General features: G+C 39.7%; 1 protein-coding gene across 1 annotated transcript; it reads left to right on the top strand.

Annotated features, from left to right (window-relative positions):
• Positions 1-6,510: 6,510 nt before the first annotated feature.
• On the top strand, positions 6,511-9,803 carry LOC148032417 (glycine-rich RNA-binding protein RZ1C-like). Its single transcript, XM_087683070.1, has 3 exons — positions 6,511-6,668; positions 7,086-7,200; positions 7,295-9,803. The coding sequence occupies exons 2-3, from the start codon at positions 7,090-7,092 to the stop codon at positions 7,979-7,981; spliced, it is 798 nt and encodes a 265-aa protein (XP_087539196.1). The 5' UTR covers positions 6,511-6,668; positions 7,086-7,089; the 3' UTR covers positions 7,982-9,803.
• The last annotated feature ends 3,881 nt before the right edge of the window (positions 9,804-13,684 follow it).

Genomic DNA, 13,684 nt, shown 5'->3' with positions numbered 1-13,684 from the left:
TCCACCCCAGGTGTGCCACGTGGGCTGTAGGCCCCCCACGACAGCAGCACGCTATTTGCACATGTTTCCTGGCTGCTCTACATCAGCTCCACACCAGTCCTCCTCAAGCTCCAGGCCATTGGGCACTTCCACAGGCTTCATTTGAGGCATTTGCACATGCTTTGATGCTTGGTATTGAAGGCTGAGCACTGACATTGCTTCTAGGCTAATTTAGCAATATTTTGGGACAGTCATAATAGTCCACAGACAGTTTATAATAGTGCTACAGTAACATTTGATGCTTATGCTTGCCCGGCATTGTCATTTGATGCCCGGTTGGTCCCGTATGATGCCTACATGTTAAGGGAATGTATGCCTATTGTTTGGCAACCATTTGGCACTAAGTTGGGACTGAAATTTCTCAGTTTTTGACAGTCGTTTCATGCTGTAATAAAAGCGGGATGAAGCTATTCTACATGCTTTGGGTTATGCCTATTGGTTCCGGCCTATGTGTTGGATATATGCCATGAAGTATTGATCTTTGGGGTACGACTTCGAGCTTGGATTTCATTCCGGATGCTTTTGGAAGAGCTTTGACATTACGCACTCATTGACATGGTTCGTGCTTGACAGTGGTATATGCTTTGACAGTGATGCTCCTTGGGTTTATGCATACCCGTTGCCTACGGCTTGATGCTCATGTCACAGTTGATTATCCTATGCATACGTTGAGCTTGAGTGCTCATTGAAGCTCTACCTTGGATGCATTTTGGATTATCTGGAGTAGTCTTGGATGTTACTTGGCTTGTCAGAGTTTGGATTGGGATGTATTTGATGTCTTACATGCTTATGGATGCTACATACGGATGCTCTACCGTCTACATGTTCGGGATATACTACTGATGTATTGTCTTGGACTTATGTCATTGGCACTGTGTCTTGCCTTGGCTTGAGCTCTTGAGCTCGTACATACGGCTTTTGTGCTAGTGGGAGCAATCTTGAATGCTTATCAGACATTGAGCAGGCAGCACTTTTATGCATTGAGTAGTTACATGCTATTGAGCAGTTACAGACACTTGAGACTTTGGGATTTCTTACCCTTTGGGATGATACATTATATGTCTTGGTTCACTGTATGCTTATGATCTGAGTCTCAGTTTTGGATCCGTATCTTTGTGAACTGACACCTACTTGTGTCAAGTTTTGGTAGTGGCAGAAACACTTTGCCCCGTTGACTCGGGGTGTGCCTACTCACTGGCAGATGTTTGTATGACATACTTGGGTGTTGGCCTCATGCTTACCGATCGTCATATGCTTATGCTATGCCCGCATGATGCCAGCTTTTGGTCTTGGCAGTATCTGATTGCCTTGAAATCCGATTTTGGCACTGTTAGCTCTTACTAAAATCTGATATCTGAAATTTATTACAGCAAGCATATATGTATGGACTGACATGGATTTTTCATGCTGAAACTTTCTGAAATGATGTACTTTCATTAACACTTGGTGGGCACCAGCTTTGGTTCCACTTTTCTCGCCATTTTTCCTCAATTTTGGTGATTTTTTTATCATTTTTTGCAGTAAACAACAAGCAGTTTTGAACTGTCTACAGTCTTCCAACCTGCATTATGGCGAGTTCGTCCACTGATCATGATATTTTCAACATCACTAAGCTTGATGGTACGAATTACTCTTATTGGAAGAGCCAGATTTGGCACGTGTTGGTGCAGAAATTGCAGATCAAACCTTTGAGGTTGAGCGGGCATCCGCTTATAACTATGCCACATGAGGAATGGCTTGAGTTTGATGAGTTATGCAAGTCCACTATTGTCTTATCTCTCACAGAACAGGTTCATTACAATGTCTTTAAGGAAGAACAGAGTGAATGAATAAGATCAAGAATCTCTATGACAAGAAAAGTCCAGCGAGTCAGATGTATTGGCTAAAGTAGCTTATGGATCTGCGCATGAAGGAGAATGTGACTATGTCTGCTCACTTGAGCCAGTTCCATGCTATACTCAAGAACTTAACTTTGCAGGACATCACTTTTGCAGAGGATGTCACTCCTCTTTTCTTGCTTGGAACTCTTAATGAGTCATGGGATGTATTCCGCACTGCATTATGTGCCTCTATTGCTACCTTGAAATTATCTGATGTTGAGAGTGCTCTTCTGCAGGAAGAGGTTAACCGTAAGAATTTGGATGCCTCTCGTGTGTCACATGCTATGACAGTTAGAGGCAGGAATGATGGATATGGAAAGCATGGCAGTGGTAGTGGCCGTGGACGGGATTCTCAGAAATCTCGGTCCAAGTCTCGTGGGAAGTCATGTAGCAAATCCCGTGGCAGGAATGCAGATGTTACTTGTTACCATTGTGGGAAAAAGGGCCATATTAGGCCACAATGCAAAGATAAGGGGAAAGACAAAGTGCAGGATAAGTCTTCTGATCGCAGCATAGTGCTTGCAAAGTCCAATGTTAAAATTTATTTGTTAGTGTTCTAGAGTGTATTTAAGTGTGTGGAAGTGCATAAGTGAACATAATATATGTGATCATGTATAAGAAAGGTGTGTGAGAGTGTTTGCATGTGTTAAAACTAAGCATGAAAAAATATTCCAAATGCTAGAATTGATACAAGTAATTAGAATATTGACCAATATACTCATTCACATCATTACAATAGCTAAGAGAGGCATATAAAAGAGGCACTTTGTAATAAGAGGTAACCAAAACATCAACAAGACAAACATGCTCAAGAGAGAGGGTTATCTCTTGTTACCTGCAAAAACAAATAGGTAGATTGTTAGTGAGAACTAGCTTATATGACTTACATTGCAGGTGTCAATGGCAATAGTTGATTGCCATCTTTGTCACCCCCAAATAATAAGTTTACCTTGGTCATGTCCATGAAGCAATGAAGGCTAGTGAAAGGGGAGTCACGTCCTTGATAGGTATATGCTAAATGCATAATAGTTTATGGGTTGGAATGCTAGAGGCATCATGGGAGTGGTCCAAAGGTACACACCAAGATGGTTCTACAAGATTTCTCACAAATGTATGAGGTTTTTAGTGGTAATTTACCTTTCAAAGATCCAAAGATAAGTCTCCAAAGATGTGCTTTTTTCAAAGCCATTGTTAGTAAACCTTTGCACTAGTATATGGATTTGTATATGAGCATTGATAGTAGAAGTGTTGGAATATACGATTGGACCAACTTGGGAAGGATTACCTTGTGAGACCAATGAGATGGTCTGTTCATTGCTTCTATGAATATACCATATACATTTGAAGGGCAACTTATCCTTTTTGTCATAAGTCTGAATGGAATGGGCATTGGGCAAAAAGTAGTTGAACTACATATTTGGAAAGTGGATAGCACACAGATGAAGTGACCACTTAGAAGCGGGATAACACATAGATGAAGTGACCACTTAGAAGCGGGATAGCACATTGATGAAGTGACCACTTAGAAGAAAAATGAAATGAATTCTTTGAAGTATCAAATTGTAGAGGAACACTTGGATAAATAGAAAAGATGGATGTGCATTGTTGGGTGAAAAAGATAATAAGATTTGGGATGTTAATTAGGGGTAGATCATCATAGAATTTATAGGCATGTAAGAAATGCTTCAAGATATCAAATCTATTAGCAATGGGGGCAAGCCTTTTGTAGAAATTATACTAAAAAAGTAAAGATAAAGATTGCACCATACAAGGGAGCAAAGCCCATGGGTATACCATGGCATTGCTTCTTAACTTTCCTTGAAAGTTGGATAAAGATATTGTAAATAACCCAATAATTCAAGATGAGACACTCTTCTAGAGTAAAAGTAAGATGTTTATTCCTCGCATGGTCAATCAAATAACCAATTTTCATAGCTAGGTCAAGAGCCAAAAAGTTAACTTTTATTTTTTGAAGGTAAGAGTGACTATCTTTCTAATGATTTTGGCTAGGCCAAAATCTTCACGATGCATGTGGAGTAGAGAGTGTGTGTGTAGAGAATGAGTTTACATGGTGTGTGTGATAGGTACATGAGGGGTGAGAATATAATGAAAGTATATATATGTGTGGATGTACATATTGTATGTGCAGACATGATTGAGCATGTGCAAGTTTGGGCTAACTATGTGTAGGTATGTATGAGTATAGTATGCAGTGGTTAGTTGCATGTAGTGTTGAGATAGCAAACTCACTTGTAGACATTAGCAATGGACCACTTGGTTAGATGGGTCCACGTGTTTATACTTAGCACATCAACGATCCTTATGATTCTCACAAGGCCATTGACTAATCACTTATTATATTTAGTTAGTTCCACCTACCTATAATTGGCATAGTTATAGTACTAGTTGATTAATATAGTTAGTTATGCAAAGTTAACTTATTAACCTACTTATCTTTTATGCTGTATATTATCTATACTTTTACACTGTATTGTGTGAGGAAGAAAGAAGAAAAACCAACAAAAAAACGTTTGGTCACCAAGTAATCCTACAACTGCAAAAGAATTTAAGGTGTGGAAAGAATGGAATGCAAAATATAAAAAAGTAATGTTTTGGTTGTTTGTATTCGATAACACTATGATGGGGCATGTAAAAAATATAGAAAAGTCATGTGCAGCTTAGATGACCTTCAAAAATATGTTTTTAGCAAATACAAAGGCACAGAAGCTTTAGCTCAAGTAAGAGTTGAACACATTGAAGAAATAATATATATATGTAAATGAATACGTTTTGAAGGTAAGGAGCATTGCAGATACCTAAGCAACTATTGATGCAATGCTTGATGATAATGATTTGGTTTTGTCTACTTTGGGTAGCCTAAATAATGAGAAATCTTAGTAATCTTTTGTTACTTTTATGTATGTGCAAAAGCCGTTTTCAAAATTTGATGAGTTGATCTCTCTCATGATCATTGAACATATCCATATATAGGTGGATCATTAGAAAGAAGTGGTAAGTAGGACAAAACATTTTATTTAAGTTTAGGAAGGGGACGTAGCAGATCCTTTTCAAGGGGTCATGGTATGGGTTGTGCTAGTGATAACCAGCAAAACACATTAAATTAACAATTTGATAACATGTAAATTTTGGGAGGCCATGGTAATTGTAGAGGCAAGGGGAGCTCTAGAGAAAGAGGTGGATGGCAAAATGGAGGTTCTAATAAATTTGGTATTGTTTGACATGGTTCTAAAAGACCAAGTCATATTGTAGGCTATTGTTATGATAAGAAAGATGACACTAGTAGGTGGTAAATTACAACAAGCAAACTATACATTGTTTTCAAGACAAAATGATGATAAAAACGAGTGTTTGTTTATATTGCAACATATGATGAATGTTGTTCCAAGAAAGGAGACATGTGATGATGTATGATATATTGATTCAAGTGCATCTAATTATATGACCAATCATGCTATGTGGTTGGGAGAGATGACGGATTTACAGAGTCCAGGCTATATGTAGAAATGGGTGATGGTTTGTGCAATCCAATTTTATACATTGGAAAAATTCCCTTGTCCTCATGAGATGATTAGACAAAGTGTTTATTAAATGTATTACATGTGCAGACCATCATCATTTTCTCTACATTGGAGTGCCACATATGGGTCTTATGGTGCATAAATGTAATTCTTGATGTGAGAGAGAGAGAGAGAGAGAGAGAGAGAGAGAGAGAGAGAGAGAGAGAGAGAGATCAATTCATTGTCGTGTGTGTGTGCGTTGGGGAGGGGGCGTGAGGTGGAGAGTAAACAACATCGTTTTATAGGCCACGTCTTGACGACTCGCACTTGCACATGGCCGATTGCGGAGGGGGTATTTGCTGACACGATTAACATGTATTAAAAAGAAGGCTAAGGCCAGTTACACACCGCAATGTGGACGGCCATTTCCAAAAAAGAGAGCGTTTGCCAATGACGTGTCGGTGTTATAACAAGTCGCAAAATTCATAGGCATCGGACTCTTTTGGACAAGGGATCTCCCCCATCCTAAATCTCATCCACTTCTAACACACTAGGTGACACATTCTATTCGTTAGAATAGCCAGTTACACACCGCGATGTGGACGGCCATTTCCAAAAAAGAGAGCGTTTGCCAAAGACGTGTCGGTGTTATAACAAGTTCCAAAAAAGAGAGCGTTTGCCAAAGACGTGTCGGTGTTATAACAAGCCGCAAAATTCATAGGCTTCAGACTCTTTTGGACAAGGGATCTCCCCCATCCTAAATCTCATCCACTCCTAACACACCAAGAGGCACATTCTATTCGTTAGAATAGTATGCTGTTGCTAACAACTATTGAACCCTTGCCAATGGGTGGCGGTCTGAAGCATTATTACCACTAGACCATCTATCATTTTGTGAAAATTTCTGTGCAGGTTAGTGTGTAAAGGTAGTAAAGGACGGATCGCATGCTACCCCAGCCGCCCCGGATGGTGTGTACCCGCCCTTAGTGAGTTAGTAATAAAACGAAGAAATGAAACAACGAATCGAGGTAGTGAATGTGCAACGCTACACCCCCCCAACCCCCCACCCCCCGCCCCAAACAAAAAAAGTTTTGATGACTGGGGGGTTTTATTTTTAGGGTTGTTGTTGTGGCAGTCTCGGGTACAACACAAAACGTAGTCGCGTTTAGGGCTTCTTGTCGTGACCTCTTCTTTGCAGAAGACATCTCCAAGACCCTGTTTCGTCGCTCAGGTAGTGGCTCGTCCCATCCATCGTTACAGCTATCTTGTTGATGTGTTTCTCTGAGAGAGAGAGAGAGAGAGAGATTCCGAAGTTATTTTCTTGCGAAAGCTTCGCTGACTTAAGAGGCTCTTATCAAGCGCACTTACATTGATTATGCAGGATTTCATGGCCATGTTCACAGTTTGTCTTGATTATGCAGGATTTCATGGCTGTTTTCTGTTTTAAGTCTCTTATGTGCCCTGTGCGCTAGGTGATGTTGTTTGATGTATGAACTGAGCATGCGGACTTACACAAGCCTGCATGTTTGATTATTAGAGAATTCCACATGTCTTGCAGTTTCGAACGCAGCTTTGTCCTTATTTATTTCAAGGAACTGTTTCTCTGATCAATTTCTGAGTTGGTGCTCTGTCTTTGGGGTTCCTCCAGAATAATGGCAGGGTTTGAAGATTTCCGTGTTTTTGTGGGTGGCCTGTCTTGGGAGACAGATGATAAGAGTTTGGAACAGGCTTTCCGGCGATTTGGGAAGGTCGTGGAAGCAAAGGTTTGTACTTTTTAGTGCTCATAAAAAAAATCTACAAGTAATGTAGATGCCAGATAAGTTCCAGATCAGCCTACCCTTGTTCTTCTTCTGGCAGGTGATGATGGACAGAGAGAGTGGTCGCCCTCGAGGGTTTGGTTTTGTTACTTTTTCTGATGATCAGAGCATGGAGGATGCAATCTCAGAGTTGCATGGAAGGGAACTTGATGGAAGGATTATATCCGTCAATAAGGCTCAACCAAAAATGGGCGGAGGTGGTGATTATGGTTATGGTGGAGGATACAGCAATGGTGGTGGAAGAGGAGGATTTTCACGTGGAGGTGGAGGAAGCGATGACTGTTTCAAATGTGGAAAACCTGGTCATTGGGCTAGGGAGTGCCCCTATGGTGGTGGAGGTGGAGGTGGGGGTGGGGGTGGGGGTGGTGGTGGACGATTTCCACCCAGGTATAGTGGTGGTGGTGGTGGTGCTGCTGGTGCTGGTGGCGGTGGGCCCCGGAATGATCGTTATGGAGCTGGCACTCCAGGAGGCTATGGGGGTCGCTACGGTGACCGAGACAGAGGTAGTGACCGAAGCAGGGAACGCTATGGTCGTGATCGCTATGGCTCAGATCGCTATGATAGCTATGGTAGGGATAGCCGTGGTGGATATGAACGTGATAGTGGTCGTGGTACTAGTCGGTATGGTAGTGGTGGTGGGCCTGTTCGATATGAAGCCAGTTACAGAGACCGATCTGGGCCTTATGAAAGGCCAGGTGGACGCCCTTCGTACGACGATCGCTATTGACAGAACTGAATTCAAAGTTTTTGTACATCTGCAGCTAATGTCTACAGTTTTACTTTCATCTTGACAGTGAAAGCATCATAATGCTCCTCATTGACAAGTGCTAAACGTGTTAAGATGTGATCTGCCATTGGTCTAAAGTTTTTGAGGTCACATTATGAAACCTGCAAGAATGAGATGAAATGACAGGTTTGGTTTATATACAATGTGATCGTAGTATGTCACTCAGATTCGTGGTGAGTGTTGGTTATTCTGCTGACACTGGCAGTGATATGTCAGATTGGTTTTTCTTTGAATTTTGTGGCAGTGAATTCATGTGAGGGCATTTCAGTCTTGAGCTAGTTTGATCTGATTAGTGAGTTTGGATCTGCTTATCTCCGGACAAGCACATCACGTATTCTTTACTGATTTCTCTTCTTGCAATATGTTTCTGTTGGGGTTGATTCTGACACATCTCTGAATCTGGACATGGCTTGGACGGTCTTCTCCAAATGGAAGGGATTGAAGCTACTGTGCTGGGAACAGATACTCTGCAGTGAACCCCAATATATATAGCTACTTACATGCAGGCATCTTGGTTGGCACAGGATCTGACTCAAGTGTAGCTATTTCCGTCTGTGCTGCATCTTTAAAGTTAAGGTATTGTGACTTCTTGGTAGAGAATAGTTATATTTACTTGAGCTGCAACTGGCACTTTTTGATATCGTCTTGAGTGGCAGCCATTGTGTCAGTCTCATTGGCAGATTTTACAATTGCATTATTTTGAGAGGGGTTACTTGGGCCCCTAAAAAGTGGTGCTGAAGATGGAACAACTGTGTGGCAACAGTAGGAATGCCCCATACTACCACTACTCTGGAAAACCTGTTGAGCAGGTAGATTGTTACATCACTTAGAGACCTTACTGTCTAGAATCTTACTTGCCCGATGGATTTCTACCTGATACTCAGAAGACTGCAGAGCACATTATGGTACCCGGACTTAGAGCATTGTGCACATGGGAGTTTGGCTGAATGTTTTGCAAAGTATAGAGAACTGTTCACCTTGGAACTGTGTGATACTAGGAAATTCAGCCCTTCAGATGTTACTAACATGAGGGCCCTGCGTTCATAAATCGGCTCCTCAATTGAGAATTGAACAATTCAAGCTTTGAGAGTTTCAGGCAGTCAGAGTTGGTGCTGTACAATGTGGCTAGTATGTAATCTGGATGCCTTAAATCCACTGTTAGTGTTAGGGTTGCAGTGTTATTAGTTGGTCTGGAATTCAGGGTCTCGAATAGCAAGGTGGTTTTTTAAGTGTTCACTTGCCAGTTCCATTTACAGCTCAGCACTCGCCAAATGTGCTATTTAAATGGTGGCCCTGGGAGTTTAAATTGTTTTGCTGAAGGATTCAGATACTGGGCTCCTTAAAGGATTGTCAGCTGTCTTTGAGGTTTTCATCTGAGCCAGCATGATTTGTATGTAAGAAGACAATTTGAAGCAAGTGGATGGAGGCCATGTATTGAGGGGTCTAAATGAGTTCTTGAGTAGAAAGGGATTATGGTAAATGTGAAACAACGAAGCTTCCATTTCAGGAGCTGCTTTTCTAAAGGCTCAGATACTATTGGTTACCCTTGATTTGACATCCTTCTGTATTAGAGGGTGATTTTCCAGTCAAAAGACAACGTTCTCTCTGATTGCATCAAGAATTGACGAAGAAAGCTAAAAGAATGGCAAGTATATTTCTGTGATCGATGGTATTCAGGATTTGGGAAGTTACAAGGTCAAGGTTGATTCAGGCTTTGCCTGCCTAGTATATTCCCAGATAATCCTTTCTGTTTAGTTTACTACTCTTCCAAAACAAAAACTGAGTCTGCTGATAGACGGGACATTCTCTTGCTTGTGGTCTTTGAATGCCTTTTTTTTTCCAACTGACAAATATTTTAAATTCAAGTTCTGAAGACGTAAATTTGTTTGCACAGTTTATGATGTATACCAGGTGTTGCATACTTGGCTGAAGGTTGCTGTTTGTAATGTTCTAACATTGAAGGCTTGCTGACTGGAATGCAGCCTTTCGATGTGGTATCTAGGCTAGATCAATTTGTCGAGAGTAGTTATTATGTTGATACTACTGTTGGATGTTGCCATGTTTATAGCTTGCCTAGAAACCTGATTTTTTACATAAAATAAATTGGTTGGAAGCCTTTCACAAGTGGCTTTGTTTTGTTGCCTACACTTGCTAGTAATTGTGGTATGTGAAGTAGTCTCATGGTGATTCTCTGATGGTGAATCATTGAAATGATGTTACAGTTTGATTCTTGGATTGTGAATCATGGGAAAGAGGTAATTTTTTAATGAAAAGCCACTTCTTGATAGTAGCAGGTGGTTTTGGAATGTTTATAGTTGTGTGCATTAAATGATATATAGGTTATATTGGTCATATTGGGCCTTGGCTTACATGCTCCTAGGATAGTGAGTCGTTTGAGAGGTGATTCTCTTATAAAAATCCATTTCCTCATAAGAGAGAAAATTCCATCTCTCTTTAGGAATTGGACTTCAGAATTTGCATGGCTGCATCCATTAAATAATATTGTTGATTCCATCTCTTATAAAAATCCATTTCCTCATAAGAGAGAAAATTCCATCTCTCTTTAGGAATTGGACTTCAGAATTTGCATGGCTGCATCCATTAAATAATATTGTTGATTCCATTTTTTAAATAGGAAGGGGACTTTTAAATGTGCATAGCTGCATGCAATAAATGATATAGTTATATATAGATTATATTGGCTTACGTGCTTGTGCACCTAGGTGTTCTGAAATCTCATGTAATCGGTGTAATTGGATTAGTACTGTTTAGAAGGTGAATCATGTGGAGCAGGCTATTTTGTTGTGCAAGAACATTTGTTTGTAATGTGAATAGCTACGTGCATTAAATTTTTGGACATAATTGCACATGCATGGGGGACTTATTCACAGGGTTTAAATTGGTAATTGAGCACTGAGTTGGTGATTGGACATTATAGGTGCTGGGAACTCCTAAGAATTGGACTCCACAGCAGTAAGAAAGGCTAGATACAAGAGCCAAAAGGGATATGCACTCTGTAGATAGTGATCTGAAAATGTCTTGTATGTTGCATGTTACAAGTATATTGACAATTATACAAATGAAAGTATTCATACAGCATTGGGAGTGGCAGGGAAAGTGAACCACATAAGTGGTTGACAATTTGAAATGATAAAATTATTTTATTTGACAATCTTGCCTTGTGCAATATAGGCTGGAAGTTTCATCAAGGTTTGATCCCACCAATGTTAATCTTCATTTAACTTTTTGATTCTTAAATTATGAAGCTATTAAAATGGAAGGTTGTGGATGTCAGGATATATTTCAGGAAAGGATGAATGGAAAGCAGTAATTCTTGTGGCTATTGCTACGTTCAAATGGATGCATTATGGAGTCTGATCTAATTTGAGGGCCCTGCATTACTTGACTAAGATGAATGTTGAGAGATTTCAGGATGGAAAATGAAGTTGTATAGCCCATATGGTGACGTATAAAGGAATAATGATGGATGGAGAATTGTAGTGATTGTGATTTGGATCGTGGCATAGATGGTGGCATGAATCTTATCCATTTGGAAGATGTTCAGAACATGTGTAGCTAATCGAGCTCACTTTAAGTCATCCAATTTGGTTAAAGATTGTTGATACTTCCTATATACTGTACAAGGAGTCTAAATTACAAGCACAACGCACTTAAACTACAAGCACAATGCACTTGCAGTGTGGTGAGGGATATTTGAAATACATGTTACACATTATAGATGTTGGAGGTAGGCCATAATGCAAGATGAGTTTGGTATTTACAAGTCCCAAGTATTTGGAAGTCATGCTGAATGGGAGGTTTGCAAGCATGTTAACATGTAGAGGGGTTGGAGCTTGGGGCTCTTGTGGGGACTTTTGTACTATGGGCTACATATGTGCATTTGGGGATATTTGAAATACATGTTACTCATTATAGATGTTGGAGGTAGGCCATAATGCAAGATGCATTTGGTATTTACAAGCATGTTAACATGTAGAGGGGTTGGAGCTTGGGGTTCTTGTGGGGACTTTTGTACTATGGGCTACATATGTGCAAGATGCAAGATGCATATTTGCAAGCATGTTAACATGTAGAGGGGTTGGAGCTTGGGGCTCTTGTGGGGACTTTTGTACTATGGGCTACATATGTGCATTTGGGGATATTTGAAATACATGTTACTCATTATAGATGTTGGAGGTAGGCCATAATGCAAGATGCATTTGGTATTTACAAGACCCAAGTATTTGGAAGTCATGCTGAATGGGAGCTTTGCAAGCATGTTAACATGTAGAGGGGTTGGAGCTTAGGGCTCCTTGTGGGAACTTTTGTACTATGGGCTTCATTGTCATTTCATAGTGTGGAGTTTTGCAAATTAATGAAGAGGTCATAATGGCCCATTAGAAAGTTGCAGAAACTTGAGCTTTGATGAAAAAGAAAGTTAATGTAGTGGAGGATTTTGGAGCATTTCATGGTGTGCTTGTATTTGCCAAGATTCCATGAATATTGAAGTGTTTAGCAACAAATACAAGGAGCATGGATAAGATTTAGGCGTGGAACGTCTTGTTTTCTACCCTAGGCTATTGTAAGTTTGCGTTTATCTATTGAGTAGATATGGTACTTGTACATTTGAGCCTTGTTGATTTCATGGATTCATAGGGTTTTTGCTACCAAAAGGTATAATTAGTAAAAGGACCCCAAATTAAGAAAGGAGAATAGAGTAGATTACATATTCTAACACGATAGTGAAGCTCTCATGGCTTCTAGCCAAAGGTGAATTCAAAAATAAATTGACATCATTTTGTCAATACTAGCTCATTTTTTAATCTTGCTAACACTATCATGGGATTGTAAGTGATGCATCCAATGACACACTTGAATTTCCACACTATTATGTGTTTCTTAAAAAAGACTTGCTTATTATGCGTTCTCTATTTCTCACACAATCTTGCTAACACTATCATGGGATTGTAAGTGATGCATCCAATGACACTTGAATTTCCACACTATTATGTGTTTCTTAAAACAGATTTGCTTATTATGTGTTCTCTATTTCTCACACGTTCTTTAGAAATGCATACAATTATGTTTTCAAAGGAGCTACAAGCTGTATCTAATGATTGCATTCTATGCACTCAATCTCATGCTTTAAAAGTTTATGAACCTTATGTGATGTAGAAATATAGATATCAAGATGTTCTTTAGAAATGCATACAATTATGTTTCCAGAAGCTACGAGCTCTATCTAATGATTGCATTCTATGCATTCAATCTCATGCTTTAAAGTTTATGAACCTTGGGTGATGCATAAATATATATATCGAGATATAACTATGGGTTGTCACTAAGGAAGTATAAAAGTTTTGCTTTGAATCAATTGGTTGTAAGAATGAGGAAATGTTCACTAGAAAAAAGAGAGGAGCTTGTTTAAAATAAAAATGATGTACTATATTGACTACTTTATTGTATTTATGGTGCTAGAAATATGTTTTGTAAGTTTAAACCTACAATTGGAACATGGGGTATACCTTAAGCCAATTTAGAATCATTCTTCCATGGATATTCACATGTGTGCATACATGACTTGAATAAGGTAACAGATGCAACCTCTTAGTATTTGCTCGCATACCAAGTTCTCTTACATAG

The sequence above is a fragment of the Lygodium microphyllum genome, chromosome 8 (genome assembly GCF_053477565.2).
Source record: "Lygodium microphyllum isolate KBCC chromosome 8, Lygodium_microphyllum_v1.1.10, whole genome shotgun sequence".
Taxonomy (NCBI): domain Eukaryota; kingdom Viridiplantae; phylum Streptophyta; class Polypodiopsida; order Schizaeales; family Lygodiaceae; genus Lygodium; species Lygodium microphyllum.
This window is presented reverse-complemented; position numbering and strand designations above follow the sequence as displayed.

Bases quoted from the DNA above. Each gene is read 5' to 3' on its own strand.
- LOC148032417 (XM_087683070.1), top strand. From the start codon at position 7,090: ATGGCAGGGTTTGAAGATTTCCGTGTTTTTGTGGGTGGCCTGTCTTGG. The intron at 7,201-7,294 runs GTTTGTACTTTT...TTCTTCTGGCAG, and splicing joins GGAAGGTCGTGGAAGCAAAG to GTGATGATGGACAGAGAGAG.